Source organism: Mastigoproctus giganteus, chromosome 11 (genome assembly GCF_048544385.1).
Source record: "Mastigoproctus giganteus isolate SK-2022 chromosome 11, ASM4854438v1, whole genome shotgun sequence".
NCBI lineage: Eukaryota > Metazoa > Arthropoda > Arachnida > Uropygi > Thelyphonidae > Mastigoproctus > Mastigoproctus giganteus.
The window spans coordinates 91237184-91256865 of record NC_143585.1 but is presented as its reverse complement, the minus strand read 5'-3'; the positions used below and the strand labels follow the sequence as shown (position 1 = coordinate 91256865).

At 38.2% G+C, this 19682-nt stretch overlaps 1 protein-coding gene across 1 annotated transcript in view; it reads left to right on the top strand.

Annotated features, from left to right (window-relative positions):
• Positions 1–19682, top strand: part of LOC150078254 (uncharacterized) — a 117988-nt gene that overhangs the window by 62597 nt on the left and 35709 nt on the right. The window contains exon 4 of the mRNA XM_090384670.1: positions 12062–12322. Within this exon, the coding sequence (XP_090240796.1) occupies positions 12062–12322 (261 nt within the window). The remainder of the gene's footprint in view (positions 1–12061; positions 12323–19682) is intronic.

Genomic DNA, 19682 nt, shown 5'->3' with positions numbered 1-19682 from the left:
CTCTGCCATATGCCTCATCAGGTCATCTGACATCCATTTAGGCCTAAATCTTGAACAATATTTCTTAGTTGGTATGTAAAGGCTAGTAGCTTCCAAGATAAGTTCTTTGAATGCTTCCCATTTTGCATTTGCTGCTGGTAACATCATCAGTTGGTCTCACTGTAGAATTTAAATACTGTCTCAGTCCATCGTAGTCGCCTTTACGAAAGCAAAAACCCTTCCCTTTACCCTTAATGGTAGTTACCTCTTTGAGTAAATCCCACTTCAGCACACTGTGATCACTGCCACCTAGTGGTTCATTTATCTGCAGATTCTTAATGCATGAAGAATCACTGCTGATAATCAAATTAAGAGTATTCCTCCCTCCAGTTGCCTCCCGAACATGCTGATGTAGAAAGCAATCATCCAATGAATCCACAAAAGCCTTGCTAGTGTGTGAGTGACCAGCCCCCAAATTCCAGTCGATATCTGGGAAATTAAAATCTCCCATTATAAGACTCTCTGATTTACTGGCCCACTCTATTTCCCTGTACAGTTTCTTATTATTATACTCATCAGAGTCATTAGGCCTATAGCACACTCCTACTCTCAATTTTGATCTCCCAATGTTTATGTCACACCAAACTGACTCGACACTGCAGTGTCCAGCGATGTCCACTGGCTTCTCTTCCTTGGATTTTATGTATTTCTTAACTAATAGCATAACCCCTCCTCCCTTCCTATCCAGTCTATCCTTTCTGTAGACTTTGTACTCCCCAAATTCCAGTTCTGCATTCGTATATCTGTGTGACACCACGTCTCTGATATCCCAACAATATCTGCCTTTGATGTTTTGAGCAATACCTGAAATTCATCAAATTTATTTACTGAACTCCTAGCATTGGTGTACACGCACCTATTTCTATTCTTAGCTACCCTAACACAACCCATGTGTTTACTTGTACAGCAATCACTCCCGGCAGTCTCTGAAATATCCTGCATCTTGTTTTTCAGGCTTCTGCTCATTCCAATAGAAGCAGTGGAAGAATCTCTTTCACCTCTGCCAGTGGCTGCTGTTAATCTATTCGTCTTTGTCTCCCCCCCAAGCTAGCAGTTTTCCGACCTACCTAACACTGCCTCGATAGCATCAGCAAATATTCTTGCACCCTTTCTATTTAAGTGTATCCCATCCCTGTAGAAGCAATCTCTCCTGTTAAAAAGTACAGTCCAGGCTGAAAAAATTCTACCCCTTGAGCCTTGCACAATCTTTCCAGGGCCGAATTGATCGACAAGGCTCTCATCATATACTCCCTCCTATCGTGTCTGGGCAGAATTGCAGACACTTTCAAATTCAACCCTATTTCCCGGCTTTTTTTCAACAGTGACCTGTACTTGTTAAACAATTCTGCTGGTCTCCTACTCTTGATATCATTAGTGCCAACGTGGTTTATCGGTTTATTACAGCCAATTTCGTGTACAACTATATCACCTTTTGTGCCCTTAAAAGATGATATCTGCTCTACAACGTCATCAACCTTTGCCCCTGGCAGACAAACCTTCTTTGGTTAAAGAAGCACTGCAGGATCATCTAGACAAGACTTCAGTTATAGCTTGGACACAGCATGGTTTTGTTAAGGGAAAGTCTTGCCTGACCAATTTTTTTTTTTTTTTTTTATGAAAACCCCAAAAAAGGAAAGGTATCAAAACGTATAGTACTTAGTACCGTGCATGGGTTGAAGGAAAAGTATGGGGAAGAGGGATGCCGGAAACTTTGCTCTAGAGACCAAACATGGGTTTCATCATATCAAGCCTCCAATAAGCAAAGTGGTGGTATTTCACCGGTTGATGAAAATTGGATGCAGGGAATAACTTTGATATTATATATTTGGATCTTTGAAATGCTTTTGATACTGTTGCACATGGAAGACTGCTGCACAAATTGGAGAAGTGTGGTATTGGAGGCAAATTGCTGCTATGGATAAAGGGATGGTTGAGTGGGAGAAAACAGAGAGTGGTAATCAATGGACACTGCTCATCGTGGACTAATGTTATTAGTGGAGTCCCTCAGGGTTTAGTGTTGGGTCCATTATTGTTTTCTGTATTTATAAATGATATTGATGATGGTATATCAAGCTTAATGTCCAAGTTTGCAGATGATACAAAGGTTGGCAGGGTTGTTAAGGACCCTACTGACGCTATGTTGCTGCAAAAGGATCTGGAAAGGTTGAAGTGATGGGCTGACAGGTGGCAAATGAAGTTTAACATTGACAAATATAAAGTACTACATATGGGAAACAGCAACCCCAGAGCAATGTATCAAGTCTGTGGTACTACACTGACAGTGGTAGAGAATGAAAAGGACCTGGGGGTTTTTGTGCAGGCAGATATGAAGTTCTCTGAGCAGTTGATGCATATGTTTGGACTGGTGTGAAAAAAGGTGGAATAACAGATGTTAAATGAAAAGGCATGCAGAAGACGGGCTGCAAGAGTAGCTCATGGGGTCTTGTCAATGATATACTGGAATTTTTCTAGAAGGGATTATTCCCTTGTATAAGGCAATGGGCAGGCTTCACCTTGAGTACTGTATACAGGTCTGGAGGCCTCATTTCAAGAAGAATGTAGAGCTGCTGGAACGAGTACAGAGAAGGGCAACAAGATTAGTGAATGGAACAAAGGATTGCTCTTACGAAGAAAGGCTTAAGTTTGGCAAATTACAGGGATTGGAGACTAGGCACCCGCGAGGTGATCTGATAGAGGTGTATAAAGCCTTGAATGGCTTGAGCATGCTCAATGCCGATGGGATTCTCCATCATGCTCAGAATAATCATCTGAGAGGGCATAAATTCAGATTGAGATAGATGTGCGGAAATTTGCAAATTCAGATGTAGGATAGATGTGCGGAAATTTGCCTTTAGCCAGCGGGTAGTTGGTTGGTGGAACAGACTTCCATCCCTTGTTATGGAAGTTGATAGCCTAAATAAATTTAAGGCTCAGCTGGACAGGTATTTCAAACGAACGGAGGTGTGAAATGGAAGTGTGTTGTTTTTTTTTTTTTTTTGGCTGATGCTGCATAAGTTTGCTTTCTTGCATCATATGCCTCTACTAATGCTAATGCAAATGTATCTTTATTTTTCTAATCTTCTTGGCACAAACATGTCATAAATATTGCTTCCTCTGTATCAAAAAAAGTAGGTTTTCTGTTTTGCTCAGTTGTTTTTCTTTTAAATAGCTACTGGCTGTACAAATTATACATCACCCTCCATTTTTGGAATACAAATATTGTTTTTATGTCTGAAGTGGTGTCCCAAAACCTCTCCCACACTTTTAGAATTCAAAAGAGGGAAGTTTAGACTAATTATAAAGGAGTGGGGAGGGTGTATGTAGGCCAAAAGTGCTGTTAAGTATCAATATGGTGGATAATTGAAATTTATATGTGTGATCAAAATATTTGGGCGACTGACTTTGTACACTGAAATTGCTGACTTATCTAGTCATAATAACACATGGGTTAGTTGTTTTGTGCATTTTATCACATTTTGAAATGAGTGGTTTTACTGAGCAGTGAATTGTATCAAATTTTGTTTCAGATTAAGGAAAATCACAACAGAAACCTGTGAAGTGTGAAAAGAGCTTTCAGAAAAGATGCCATGTGTCATTGGAAGACTTTTAATGGTTCACAAAGTTTAAAGAGCATTGCTTGTTTGATGAAGATGAACCTTGCTCTGGCCAACTTCAAAAACCAGATTCTATTACTCATGTTTACGGTCTGATCAGCTGCAATCAACATTTACCTATCCACAAAGTAGCTAGTGAAATTGATATTTCTTGTGGAAAATGCCAGCCAAATTTGTGCCTTGCATCACTGATGATCATAATGAGTGACAAGTTCTCACATGTCAGGATCTTGATCAATATGCTGTTGCTGCTGCTGATCCACACTTTTCCCTCATTACTAGTAACGAATCATGAGTGCATGGCCATGGCACAGAAACAAACATCTAGTCCTCTCAATGGAAGACTGTCTTCTCAAAGGTACAAAAAATCATCGAAAAACGAGTTGTTCAGTTGTACGGCTGTGTGTCTTTGTGGCTCCGGTTAATCAGTTAAATTAACAGAATTATGCTCAGGTTTATATGATGATTTTTATGTTGGTGTATTCCTAATTTGATGCTGAACAAGAGGATATCCATTGTGTGGCGACCTGGACATCCAGGTATTTATTATTTATAGTTTTCTTATACTGCAAAATTTGCTGTTTTTGCTACTCACGGCTGACCAGAGATACCTATCGCTTCCGGCTACAGGTCAAGGTCAGGCAAATGCGCTGTGGGTTTGTACTTGCGGTCAAGTGACCATGGCAACACACGTCGTTTACTGCCTCCTAGCAATTATCCACGCCTCGGACAAGCGGATTTCTACATCCAACAGTAACAAGTCTAGCCAACTAAAATAAGCCGTAATTTTTGACTTATTTTGTATCTGATCGGTAAACGTATCACTTGGAATACGATACGTAGTTAAGGCAACTACTAAACACAATTGTAAACTCTTTTCCAGCCCACTACTAGTAATCCTTTTATCTGCGCCTAAAATCTGAAAATGCCTTTAAAGCAAGATCACCCAAATAATGAAAGCTGTGTAATTTGTGGAATTGTTCCGGACGTAGCTATAAAATGTACTTCCTGTCTCAAGACATACGGAAGCGAATGTCTCGCGTTGGACCTAAAGAGGCTCGGAAAGCAGCGACGGAAAGTTTGGCAGTGTCCCCCCTGTAAGGGAGAAAATTATATGCATTCACTCGGAACAACTGGTGAAACTTTTAACGACGTTAACCAAATTTCGGATTCACCTGAGCACAGGACCCAACCCGAACCTGAGGTAGACACGGAAAAATTGACATCGCCAGATGCACATGTGGAATTGACACCCGACTCATTACAGGAAGAACAAAATGACCATTCAGATCTCATCATGCAAAAATCTAGTAGCTCCCAACAGGATAACACCCTATCAACAGAGATCTCCGCAATAATTAATCAAACATCACTCGAACACAGTCCACTCCTGGTCTCGCTCCTCACAAATATTGAGACAACTCTATGTATAAAGCTGTCGCCAATTCATAATATCCTCGCAGACCTACTGCTAGAAAACAAGCGACTACGAGAACACAATGAATGCATACACAAAACATTGGAGGTGTTGCGGAAAAATTTTGAGGACCTGAAGCAATCGGTTTGTGATCTTGCTGTTCAAACTAACCATCATGAGCAGCAGCCTCCGGACGAACACTTTCACGCGAAACCGAGAGCTCCTACCCAAACCACCCCATCTTTATTACCACTTGACCCCTCTCCAGCCCCCATTCTTACAACATGTGAGTCTGAAGTTGTGTGCCCTGAACGTAGCACTAGACCAGTATATATTGAAATCACAGCAGATGCCAACGGATACTCAGGAAATACTGCCTCACAGAAGACCCAAAGAATTCATCAGGAGCAGAATCTGCCAAATCGCACCTATTCGCGATCACAAAACTCACATATGGGGTCCTCGCGCTCAAAACCGGATAATGCTTTGGCTGCTGAAGTACATCGCAATTGTAGTTCCGCCTCAAACAACGTGAGAGGTAACCATTATGCAGGGACTACGATTGCATCTAATGTAAAGACCCATAGAGACACTACAACGTATGCAATGATTGCAAGCCAACGAACAAAAGAACAAACACTGACCCGTAATCCAACTGTTAAGGAACTGAGCCCCAATCTTAAAGTTATTGGAACCAATTTGCACTTCAGCAAGATGCAAATTGCGAACACTGGAATGATGAGCAAGCGGATCCGTAATGTCTTCATTAGTAGGCTCTCCCCTGCTACCACAGCTGATGATGTGGAACACCTTCTTGCTGCTTTCAAAATGAATGGTAGAGTCACCAAGCTATCCACAAAATATCCCACCTACGCCTCCTTTAAGATCGATGTGGCTGATGCAGATTTTGAAGCACTCTTCAATCCTGAAATCTGGCCTGCTGGAGCTCTTGTTATGCCATATCTCGGGCATAAAGGGCAGCGATATAGAAGTAATGGAAAGGACTCCCACCAATGGTACCCTGATTCATAGCAATCCCAGATCTCGTTACCGCAACTAGAACCACAGACACGAAACACCAATATGCCGATCCCTGTGCTCATCAGTCCTAGACACACCCCGCTGAATCGAGTCGTGCGATGTCAGAGACCACCTGTCCGTATCAAAGTACCTACAGTACCTGCCTGCACCATATTTTATCAGAATGTGCGTAGTCTTAGGAACAAGCTTGACACTATGGAGCAAATTCTGCTCCCCGGATATTTTGACCTGCTCGCCATCACCGAAACCTGGCTCAATGACGATGAAGAATTCCTAGCAGCAGCTGCCCCAGCTGATTATGGGGTCGTATTCACATCTCGGATTGCACGCAAGGGTGGAGGCGTCGCAATATTTTACAAGAAATCCACTTTCAAGCTATTGGATAATAAATCCAGTAACTCCCCTAACTATGAAGCAATCCTCGTTACGTTAAGATACAACTTCGTGACGTTTGACCTCTGTGTGGTGTACATACCTCCAACGCCTTCCCCGCAAATCATCCTTGAAGTTTCCAACTGGATAATCAATCAGCTGCATCCTACAGCCTCTCACGTAGTTTGTGGTGATTTCAATTTACCTCCTCAGCTATCTAATATGAAAAAGGATCTTCTGGCACACTTGAGATGTGCTGATCTACAACTTATTAATGAAGCTCCAACCAGGGGGAATAACCTCTTAGATCTAGTTCTAGCCTCTATCCCTTGCACCCTTGATTACATTGCAGAAACGTCATTCGACTCTGATCATGTCCCAATACATGTGACTGCATATCTGCCAGCCCCCAAATTAGAAACCAGAAGGACAACAAAAAAGGTTGACATCACTAGCCCCAACTTACTTGACGTAGATAAGTGCATCAGAGCCGCCTCTCTCATTCCCTGGGTGGCCTTAGAGACTTGTGACCCAGAAATAGCTGTGAACATTCTCACAAACTGGATCAACACGGTTGCCAAATATGCCGCCTCTAAAAAAATCACAATCAGTCCATATACAAGACTTTGGTGGAATTCAGAACTCAAAATGAGTTTCCAGCTGAAGCAACAGCTCCATCGCACATGGAAACAGTCGCAAAATGTCAATGATCGCATCGTTTATTCTAGGGCACGAGCTCAATTTAATCGCATGAAATCTGAGGCAATCAAATTATATGTTAACCGAGATCTGGCTAAAGGAAAAATTCCATACAAGAAAGTGAACCTTCATTTTCCTCTGCAATTTGATCCTGAATTGTGGCTCGATTTCGTCACAAGATTTAATCGTAATCCTATGCCAAACTCAGATCTGGCTCTACTAACAGAGCCGACCCAGCAAGAAGTGTTGAGCACCATTCAGATCATAAAACAACAGCTGATCGTCGCCATCAATTCTCTACCTGCCTCGTCAACCGCTGGTGATGATGGAGTTCCCCAATTCATGCTCAAATGCCTAAGTCCGTACATTATTCAGCCACTTTTAATTATTTTCAACCAGTTACTCTCGAACCAGATTTTCCCACAGCAATGGGAAAACTATCTTATCAAACCTTTAGCCAAAGTTCAGTCGCCATCGAAACCTAAACATTTCCGACCCATCTCCAACTCCTCCAGCCTGCTGAAGCTCCTGGAGAAGACCTTACTCCCGATCCTCACCAAGCAGATCATGCCCAGTAATCCAGCCCAAATTCACTACTCCCTTCCAAACAGATCAACGATCACAAATCTGCTAGCCACAACGAATACTATCTTGTCAGCATTCGAGAAAAGGCACGAACTAGCTGTGACTTACTTAGACATTGAGGCTGCATTTGATGCCGTCCAAGTAAACCAACTACTCACTCTCCTGGAATGCCACTTCCAGATCACAGGGAACATATTATGCTTTCTCTCCTCTCTTCTGAATAACAGAGTTATAAAGCTTCATACAGGAGATCGCACCCTTACTAGATCCGTCACCGCAGGAGTCCCACAAGGAGGGGTCCTTTCCGGCCTTCTGTTCTCATCTATTATCTTCCCACTGGTTGCACATTCTCGATGTCTACTGAGCTATGCAGATGATATCAAGATACTGACTCCCATCATCCCTGGTCAAGACCTTGATCTGGTAAAAACGGAAATTAACAACACTCTCACTGCAGTCACATCTTACCTCTGCCAGTTCGGGCTCAAGATCAATCCTGCTAAGTCCGAATTCATGGTGTATTCATTGAAGCAAACTCCTTCTTCTCTCCAGCTTTCGGTCGGCAACATCCTCATCCCAATTGCATCCAGCCATCGTGATCTGGGCGTTGTATTCGACTCCAAACTTCGATTCAACGCCCACATAGACATGCTCCTCACACGTGCTTCAAGACTCCGGTGGATAGCAAAACAGCATCTCCTTCATATCAGAGATAAAAAGACAACCGTGAGGTACATAAGAGCAATCATCTTTCCACCTTTACTCTATGCTGCTGAAATTTGGGCGTCAGCGGCACCATCAATAAAGAAACCACTCTTTGCCACAGAATTCTGGCTCCTAAAGTGGGCCAACAGGAAGCACAACCGTCCAGCTCTGATTCACACCACGCAGCTTGCCAACTCTCTCGGGATTCCACGGCTTCCCACCTTAGTCGAAGACCAACGCCTCCTAGCAACAGTCAAGATGATAACAGGCATAATCGCAACACCTTCATTCTGGGATACCTGTGGCTGGAGGATCCCCCCTGCTGCCCTTAGGGCCAATCCCGAGCTCTACTCGCATTCAGCGCGACTCCATCTCTCGGACAGGTTCCTTCCTCAGCAGATGTTCAAGCAAACCCAGGCACTTGACGCCGACCTGAACAAATTCGCTATTGACCGGACTTACAGGAAAAAAATTATGTCTAGTAGGACTAATCTGCATTGACATGTGTACCTTGCATCTGTTCCTGTCTGATTGAGCTGGTGCTCTTATCTCGATGTTAAGTCAGCTCAATCGGACCTAACTCTCGTAAGGAGTTCTCTCCTTTGTATAAAATATGTTTTCCTTTGTAAAATTACCTGTTTTTGTAAATTAATTGTTCTATTTTCCCGGAAGTTTCGGGAAGTTGTACAAATGTAAACCCCTGGCTTTTTGGCCGTGAAGGGCATTAAAGATTATCTCTCTCTCTCTCTCTCTAAATCAAGGTAGTCTTGATCAAATGTGAAGATCATGCGTATTTTATTTTTTTAACTGTGGAGTTGTTCATTGAGTTTGTTTTTTGCATGGGCAAACAGTGAACCAGCATACTACAAAGCAGCTCTACAGTGATTGCACAATGTTGTTCAGAGAAACTGACCACAAAGTGGGCTTCAGGGAATTGGTTTGCATCATGAAAGTGCACTACACACTCAGAACTTTCTGTTTAAGACTTTCTTGTGAATGTCACCGATTTGCAAATCGAGGAAATTATTCACGTTAGCAGGTCCAAAAGAAATCTGTAAGGTTTGCTTTCAGAAGTGTTGGAATCAACGTATAGTGTCAAGACTACTTACAAGGAGATTCATTTGAACAGCCAGTAAGTTTCATTTCCCAAATACTAGTTCAGTCCCTGAATGTTTTGATTATACTTGTACCTATTATACGTATGTTATAGCTCCTAATTTTACATTTTTAGTGATCTCTCAGTTGCATTATATGTGTGTATGTGTTTAATGAATTTGTGAACCCCCACCCCAACAACTATAGTTTGTTGCAGTGAATTCTATAAATTTCATATATTTATTTTCTATATTAAAGCTTGCAACTCTTCTCAAAATTAAGTTATTTCTTTTTAACTAGCTTGTAACCAAGTATCAAGCACTGCCTTTGCCTGAAATAATTTTTCATACTAAGAATATTAATGTAGGCATCCAGTATTAAAAGTTAGAAAGTCTCTTAAAGTTAATAGAACATCTGTGATTCACAGCCCTATACTTTATGCCTTGTTCTACATGACCAAAATTATTTTTGTAAGCTGCACATACAGTAGACTCGATTTTCCGAGATAGATGGTAAAAAACAAATCCTGGATAATCGATTTCCTGGTTAATCCAAAAATACAGAAGTCCCCTACATACGTAAGAGATACGTTCCAGGACTTCTTACTTCGTTGAGTTTTACGTAGCTATGGAATGACTAATAACATATTATTATTGACAAATCTGAATTCAAGCACGATACTTGATTATTAGATTATTTAATTTTCTGATCCAAATCGATCGCTTTTCTTTTCTTGGTAGATTTAGTAGTACCGCTGTCACTTATTCTCTTAGTTGGCACCGTGATAACGGTAAAAATTCATTTTGACCGTTATCACGGTCGAAAACTCACAATTATCACAATTTGGCGAAAACCCCGCGCAAGCTCACATTTTACTAAAACACATTTCTTGAGGTCACTGCCACAAAACAAAACAAAAATAATTTGCACTTTCCTGGTTATTGGGCTTTTCTGTTAGTGCCAGTGGCGGATTACCCATTAAGGCAATGAGGCATGTGCCTAGGGGCACCAGGCTTTGGGGCCCCCAAGCCAAGACATTTTCCTATAGTGTTCTAAAATAGATTAATGTTTTCACTAAACATCATAAAAATTTTGATTAATGTAAGCAAAAAATTCAAAAGTACAAAATTTCATTTATTTGCCACCTAACTTTTATTTATTTTGTATTCTTTTTTTATTATTATTATTTTTTGGGGTGCACCCAAATATAATTTGCTAAGGGGCCCCAACTATCCTTAATCCGCCACTGATTAGTGCCATTCATTATAAACGGGTAGTAAACTCGATCTATTGCATTTGCGATAATACCGATAGCTGGAATTCTGTTGGTTTTTACGTTATTACGGTGAAATGTGTGTCCCCTTCACTGAAGTATTCAGTCATATAAAAAAAAAAACATAAATAAATTGTAAGAATCTTCTCTTTCCTATTTTTTTGCTTGTTACTCCATATCTCACTTGTGCAATTTGTGAGTGCTGTGATTGTCGTTATTAATTGCTTATTTTATGTTTTTTTTTTTTTTTTTTTTTAATTTTACAATCCTAAAAAAAAAAAAAAAAAAATTTACGCAAGTCTGAATTTGCCTAAGTCAGGGACTAACTGGATTTAAAAATATTCAGCAAGCTACTTAAAAATTTGGCGAAAGATAACAAAAAACTTACCAGGTACTACTCGCATGTCCATTGCGATGCTTCCCTTTATTTTTTGCGATGTCAATATTAAATCTAATAGCATCCCTTTATTTTTTACTATGTTGCATATGGTTTGGTCACCAACATTATATAATGATTCATCAATTAAAGATTTAACGGACACACCGTTTTCAAACTTTTCAATAATTTCAAGTTTTTGTTTAACTGAAAACGCAACTCCTTTGCATTTACCCATCATTTTTGCGATTTCTAAACAAAAAAAATAAAATTATTTACTATAAAAAAAAATTTCGTCATCCCTGACATAAATAATGAAACAATTTTTTTTTTTTTTTTTTTTTTTTTTGTGGTGCAATGGAACACAACAATCGATGCACTAAAACAAACTAAACATTTCTTCTCTCTCTCTCTCTTTTTTTTTGAGTGGGGGGGGTGTTGAAATATAATAGATACATTCATCTCCCAATGAAGACTTATAACGCCGCTTCTTGTCGCTTATTTACGACTTACAAAACATCTGTTTATACCTATTCTAGTTAGTATTTGAATTTTATGATTTTTGGTTGGGTTCTTTTTTTTTTTGGGGTCTTGAAGTGTCCCAGTTAATCCGATCATGGTAAATCAAGAGTCTGCTGTATCAAGAAATTAGTTGAGAAAAACACTGGTCTGTTAGATAAAGTTGTCATTTTGATATCCAGCAGTTTTGCCCCAGGGTTGCTGGATTTTAGTTTGCATTGTATTGTATGTATCTTTGGTAGTTTAGATTAAAATTTCAGTATTAAATGAAAAATTTTAACTACCAGTATGTGTGCATGTAATTTTTTTATTGTTTTCTTTTATAGCTATCAGAGATCAATAAGCAATGGCAAAAATATCATCAGTGTAATCAGAAATATATTCAGGATTTATTAGCCAAAAATCATGAATTAGAAAAACTTCAGACAGGGTCACAACTTCCAGCAGAAAATATTCCATGCCATTACTTACCTAGCAGTATTTCAGTAGAAAAGAATGTAGAAATGAAGAAAACCATTGATGAACTAAAGCAAAGAGTTAGTAGACTAACTCAGCAAAAGAAATGTCAAGACATATTGGAAATGCAGGTATCATGAAATATATGTAAATCTAACTTCTCTAGGCATAGCATTGTGGTCCCTGTAAATTTTTTTTTTTTTTTTTGTGATTGCTTGAGAGGGAGGGGCTTTTTGTTGAGCTAACCTTGCTATGTAGCAAGTAAAAGCACCAGTTAAATAGTGAATCAAAATTTGTATAATTTGCAGTGTATCTAATACTATAATAATATATTTATGAATATATCCTTATTTTTATATGTAGGGTATTCCATAAGTTTGATTCCAGAAGAAAAGTCAGATGTTTGGCAAAATGCTGAAAAGCGAGAAAGAGGGATATTTTGTTGCAAACAATGAGTTTTCAGTGTGAAGTGTTGGTATTGTTTACTTAAGTTTGAGTAGATATGATGTCTATTCTCTTGATGTTTCAGCAGAAAAAGATGCCAGTTATGTTGCTATTTTTACATTACAATGAGGGAAGGGGGGGGAATGTTTCCAGAGTAGAGAGAAGAGCTGCTACCTGGAAGATAACAGTGAAGAAACTATTGTGTTTTGTTTATTATTGGTCGTACAGAAATAATGTTTCAGTGTGGCCAACAATAGTATACAAGTAGTGTATAAATGTTTTGTGATTTCCCATATACATATAAATATGCTTTTGTTAACTTACACGTTGCCACATCCGAAACACATTTAGTATTAAATTTCATTCTTGCTGACACTGACCAAATGGGAAATAAAGCTTAAAAAAGCCAATTAAGGCAGTATATCACGAAGTTAACATACTGTTTATATAAAGTTTAACACCAGTCATAACAAATTTTAAGGAAATGGATAAAGTCTCTCATATATAGAGTAATTGGAGGAAAGAGAAAAACTTCAAAGTACCGGTGAAACAATAGGTCTTCTTTCAATCATAAAGTTATCTCAGTGAAGTTCACAAAATGATTGAAAGTAATTTTAGAGGTAAGAAACCTGTGAAACACTTAAATATTATCTCACTGGCTTCCCAGAGGTGGGTTTTTTTTTTTTTTTTTTTTTTTACCTGCAGGGCATTGTTAATTATAATTTTGTTCTGCATGGCTAACAGGAATACTACAAAACAGATCTGTAGTGATTGTGCAGTGCTCTTCAGAGAAAATGGCTGCAAAATGGGCATTGGGAAATTGGCTTTTGAATCATGACAGCACCCCTGTACGGTTGTTTCAGAAGTGTTTTTCACTTCTGAAATTTTCTCATAATCCCAATATTTCACTTGTGATAACTTTATGCCTGAAAGGAGACCTACTGTAACACTTGCATTTTTCATTTTTCCTCTTTCTTCAGATTACTCTGTTTACTTTATATATTGCCAGACTTTATCTATTCCCTTAATTTGGTAATATTGGTGTTATACTTTAAGGCAACATAGAAGACACCCTTTGGTTGACTTTTTCAAACTTTATTTCCTGTTCGGTCATCACTGTGCAAGAATAGCACATTTATTTTACTCCTGACACCAAAAAAGGTCATTTGTGAATGTGATATTCTTGACCAAATGGAAGATAAAATGCCAGTCACACCAGATTTTAAGGAACACTTCGAATTGGGCATATGCAAAGAGAATAGCATCATAATGGCTTGTCCTGGGTAAAAAAAAAAAAAAAAAAAAAAATATATATATATATATATATATATATATACACACACATACACACACACACACACACAGGTGGCACCTCCGTAGCCAGGTTGGCAGGAGCAGTAGTGCATAGCACACGCTTCTTGATTAGACCGGGGTTCGAGCCCGTACCCACCAAATACGGAGGATGTGGCAGGTCAGGGAATGACCACCGCATATTCCCAGCCCGATTAAAGGGTGAGGGTTGGCGTCAGGAAGGGCATCCGGCCGTAAAAATTGCATGCCAAAACAATAAAAACGCTGACCCCACATAAAAAAAAAAAATGGGAAAAAGGCGAGGGGGGGGGAAAAATATATATATATGCAGGTAGTTCTCGACTTTACGAGTTAATTCGTTCCTAGTGCGCACTCGCAAAGTGAAAACTCATAAAGCGGGAATTTATTTCCCAACATAAGGTTAAAAATAGGGGTTACATTCTCAACAATGAAATTAGTTAGCTAATTAGTTTGTTTAAACAATGATTGATTTATCGAAAGAAATGAAAACGTAGCCTGTAAATTCAAGCTATTATAATAATAGAGAAATTATTTATGACTTACAAATGTTAACGAATGTTTATTCTTCATAATCATTGACTAAATGCACACTTGTTGATCACTCATTATTGGCTCAGCACTCGTTGGTTTGTTGCCCAAGGAGTTGTCTTCTTCAGAAATTTTTCAAGAGGCATTTGTTTCCAAGATAATCTTCTCTTTTAATTATAAAATTCACGATTGCATGCATAAGCATTTTTTAATGGCACACACAAATTGCAACTAACACGATTTGCGTGGAGTAACACATTTACGAAGCTTGAAAAAAGAAATGATGAGACAATTCTGAAAATTTATTTATGTTTTTTATATGATTGAAGATTTCAGTAAAGGGGAAACACATTTTACCATAATAACATAAAAAACCACAATTCCAGCTATCGGTATTTTTGCAAATGCAAGAAGATCGAGTTTACTACCTGTTTATAATTGCTTGCACTAACAGAAAAGCCCAATAAACCAGAAAGTGCAAATTGTTTTTATTGTTTTATGGTCGTGACCTCCAGAAATGTGCTTTAGAAAAATATCACAAAGGCGTTTAAAATTGATTCTTATAACGGAACATATGATAACGATGAAAGTGTAATGCATTTTAATTATTTAAATTGGTAACTAATACAATTCACAAACCACGCTCATGACCTTTTATATGGCCTTAAGGTCACGCCCATGACTTTAAAAATGACATTTTAGGGAGATAAATAGCTTGCTTAGTTATACAGCAAAAATTTCAACTTCCAAGATCTTAAAACGAATTACCAAAAAACAATGTGTTATTGGGTTCAACATTACGATATTTTAACGATAAGATGGTGTCTCTGGAACTGATTAATATCATAAAGCACGGTACACTGTATTATATAGCTATGCACATTGTGTGGAATGCGGTATTTATGAATGTTTAACATTCATTTTTTGCAATTAATGTTCATATTTTCGATTTTGTTGATACTTGATACTTCAGGGAAAAAACTCGTAAAGGGAGAACTGCCTGTATATAAAAATTTCTTATTGAAATCCTATGATTTGAAATAACTTTTTCCTCATTTTGTTACTTTTTAAAATTAAGCTAAGTTACTTTGAAAATTAAGCTAAGCTATACATACGATCTAGTTATTTTTTAAAATAACAATAGGACACCATACATACTTGTTCAAATCTTAAAGATGGCTCTCGTTATTGATTAGTGTATGAAATTTTAATGTGATTTGCCATACTTATTTTTTGATTCTAGACTCTCCTCATTAAAAAACAAAAATAAAAAAAATTCTGAAATAATATGTTGGTTCAAATGTAATAAGTCTAGTTAATCAACACCAGGTGGTTTTGTGCAAAAACCAAATTCACAGTCAAATATGGTAGATGAAAATCTTTATCCATCATAATGGATATATCTTCTGCAATAAAAATGAACTTCATACTGTAACAGCATTCACTTTTAAACATGAAGAATTCACCACTGTACATCTAGTCACATATAGTAGATGTGGTTTCACAGTAAACAATCATAAGATTGTTTACTGTGAAATTACATCAGGTTGTTATAATTACAGTTTACTTTATTGGGCACTCCTTTTAAACAAAAGAGCAAAATAAAACCAATTGCAAAATAAAATGTTTTACGGTGTTTGATTTTTCAATCATGGAGCTCATTCTTCTCCTACTGGTGCAGTCCAGCTTACGCAGGGATCGCAAAGATGAAGTTGTTCTTAATCGGTTCCACATAGGACACTGTCATCTGACACACTCCTTTTTGCTGGGGGCCGATGACCCTCCTATGTACGAGCAATACAACACCATTTTATCTGTTCAACATATTTTATGCGATTGTACCAGTTTTAGAAATGCTCGTTTTGCTGCTTTTACCCATCTGACCAAGCCATATACACTCAGTCAGATTTTAAATGACAATGAGTCAGCAGTTTTTAAATTTTTAAAATCGATTAATATATATACACTCATATGAAATATACAATTTGCTTTTATCATTGTACTGATTTTATTTATTGATATGTCTGTATATATATGCACTTTTCGATGAAGTAACCTTTTTAAAAGATCAAAAGTATTTGAAAAAGTTATTTCAAATACTTTTGATTTGATTAGCAGCAAGAGCCTGCAGATAAATTAACAACTAGTTGACAGTGATCACAGTGCATTGATGATGTGGGATTTACTTGAAGGCATAACACTGCCAAAAGCAAAGGGAAGGGATTTTGCTTTCTTAAAGACTACAGAAGGCTCACAGTTTTTAAATTGTCTGCAGTAGGACCAACTGATTAAGTTACCAACAGCAAATTCTAAATGAGAAGCATTCAGGGAGGCAATTATAGAAGCTAATAGGCTTTTTATACCAACTGAGAGGTACTGTTTGAAGCTTAGACCTAAATGGATGTCAAAAGAACTGATGAAAATTGTGGCAAAATGGAAAAATGCATGGCATGTGTATATATTATGAGGTGCTACAGATGCCCACAGTAGATATAAACTAATCTGCAATGAAGGAGCCTAAGCAAACTAAGGAAGATTATGAGAAGTCACTGGTAAAGAATGCAAAAAAAAAGCAGCAAAGGAAGGGGTTGAATCGTATTGATCCACTGAATATGAATGATTTAACTGTTGATGATTCTGCTCAGGTTGCTGACAAACTGAATAGGTATTTTGCATCTACATTCACATGTGTAGGATTTTTTAGGAATGGAGATGCAAGAAGTTTATCAAATTCTAACAGGGAACTGAATGATTTTGTGATAACAGAGAGGAAAGTGAAAGAAATTGTTGAAGCTAAATGCAAAAAAAAGCACCTGGATCTGATGGATGATAAAAACTGTCTAAAGCCACAAGTTTAACCTAGTCTAGCGTATAAGAAATTCAGTTCGTGGATTTCTTATACACTGTTGTTTTCACAATCTGTCATGCATGCTCTACAGGAGAATATTAGCTGTTGATATTTCTGTTTTTACATATTTTATCAGTATTTTTATAAATTATAATAACATTATAAAATCTGAAAAAATGAAGTATAAACCAGAAGCACCTCCACCAATATTTTTGTTTTTTATTTCAAACATGATATAACAAATTTCAACTAACTTTTTGAAATTTCCATAAAAATGTAGTTCAAATTTTTTATCAGCAGTAAAGAATCAAAGGGCGAAATGAGTAATTATAGACCTGTAAGCTGTTTCAGGAAAAATAGTGGAGTTGCTAGTCCATCTAGACGGGAATGCAGTTATATTATACAGCAATCACAGCATGGATTTATTAAGGGCCAATTCTATCTGACCAGTGTGATTGGGTATGTAGTAATAAAGGAACTAGTTGAAAAAGTAATTTTGACATCATATACTTAGATTTCAGAAATGTTTTGATACTGTTTCACTTTAAAGACTGCTGTACAGATCAGAGCAGCATGGCATTAAGAGAAAGTTACTGCTATGGATAAAGGGATGGTTGAGTGTGAGAAGGATTTAAATTGAGGGGCTCATCAAGCTCTCAGCTGTCCACATCAATGCAAGAGCTTGCACTGGAACATCAGGCAACACAGTGACAATACTCAAGGCAGAATGTGCTGGTCTCACAGGAACTAGTTTTCAGTGACTATTGTCAGGGAAATAGGGAATATATTATGCAAAAAGGATAAGTGGAACAGGACTAGGGTATGTCTGCCAGGAGCAAAGGTTGATGATTTGTAGGACAGATATCATCTTTTAAGGGCACAAAAGATGATATTGTTGTACACACCAGCACTAATGATATTAAGATTAGGAGAATGGCGGAATTACTTAACAAGTACAGGTCAATGTTGAGAAAAGGCCAGGAGTTAGGGTTGTATTGGAAAGTGTCTGCAATTCTGCCCAGACATGATAGGAGGGAGTATATGATGAGAGCCTTGTCAATGGATTTCGCCCTGGAGAGATTGTGCAAGGCTCCATGGGGTAGAATTTTTTTCAGCCTGGTCTGTGCTTGTTAACAGGAGAGACTGCTTCTATAGGGATGGAATACACTTAGATATAAAGGGTGCAAGAATATTTGCTGATACTATCGAGGCAGTGTTAGGTGGGTCGGAAAACTGCTAGCTTGGGAGGAATACACAGACTAATAGATTAATAGTAGCCATTGGCAGAGGTGAAAGTGATTCTTGCACTGCTTCTACTGGAACAAGAAGCGGCCTGGAAAACAAGATGCAGGGGATTTCATAGAGTGCTGAGTGTCGTTGCGGAACAAGTAAATACATGGGCTGTGTTAGGGTAGCTAAGAATAGGAACAGATGGTCCAATGCTATGAGTTTGTTAAATAAATCTGATGAATTTGAGGTGTTGGTCAAAACATCAAAAGCAGATATTACAGATATTAGGGGAGTACAATGTGCACAGAAAGGTTAGGAAGGAAGGAAGGAGGAGGAGTTATGCTATTATTTAAGAAACACAAAATCTATGGAAGTGCAGCCATTGACATAGATGGACAATGCAATGTTGAGAGTTTGGTGTGACACAAGCAGCACTGGGAAAGCAAAATTCAGAATAGGAGTATGTTATAGGCGTAATGACTCATGGGTATAATGAATAATTGTACAGAGGATAGAGTGGGCCAGTAAATCAGACTGTCTTATAATAGGGGATTTTAATTTCCCAGATATTGACTGGAACTTGTGGATTGGTCACTCACACACTAGCAAGGCTTTTGTGGATTTTTTGGATGATTGTTTTCTACAGCAGCATGTTCAGGAGGCAACTAGAGGGAGTAATACTCTTGATCTGGTTATCAGTAGTGGTTCTTTAAGCATTAAGAATCTGCAGATAAAGGAACCACTGGGTGGGAGTGATCACAGTATGCTGATGTGGGATTTACTTGAAGAGGTAAATACCATCAGGGGTAAAGGAAAAGGTTTTTGCTTTCGTAAAGGTGACTACGGTTGTCTGAGAATTTTTAAATTCTATACAGTGGGATCAACTGATGATGTTACAAATAGTGAATTCTAAATGGGAAGCCTTCAGGGACTTAATCTTGGAGGCTACTAGGCTTTTCATACCAACTAAGAAATACTGTTCAAGGTTCAGACCTAAATGGATGTCAGGTGAATTAATGAGGCTCGTGGCAGAGAAGAAAAATGCATAGGATGCATACAAATTATCAGGCGACACAGAAGCCTATGGCTGATGTACGCTAGTCTGTAAT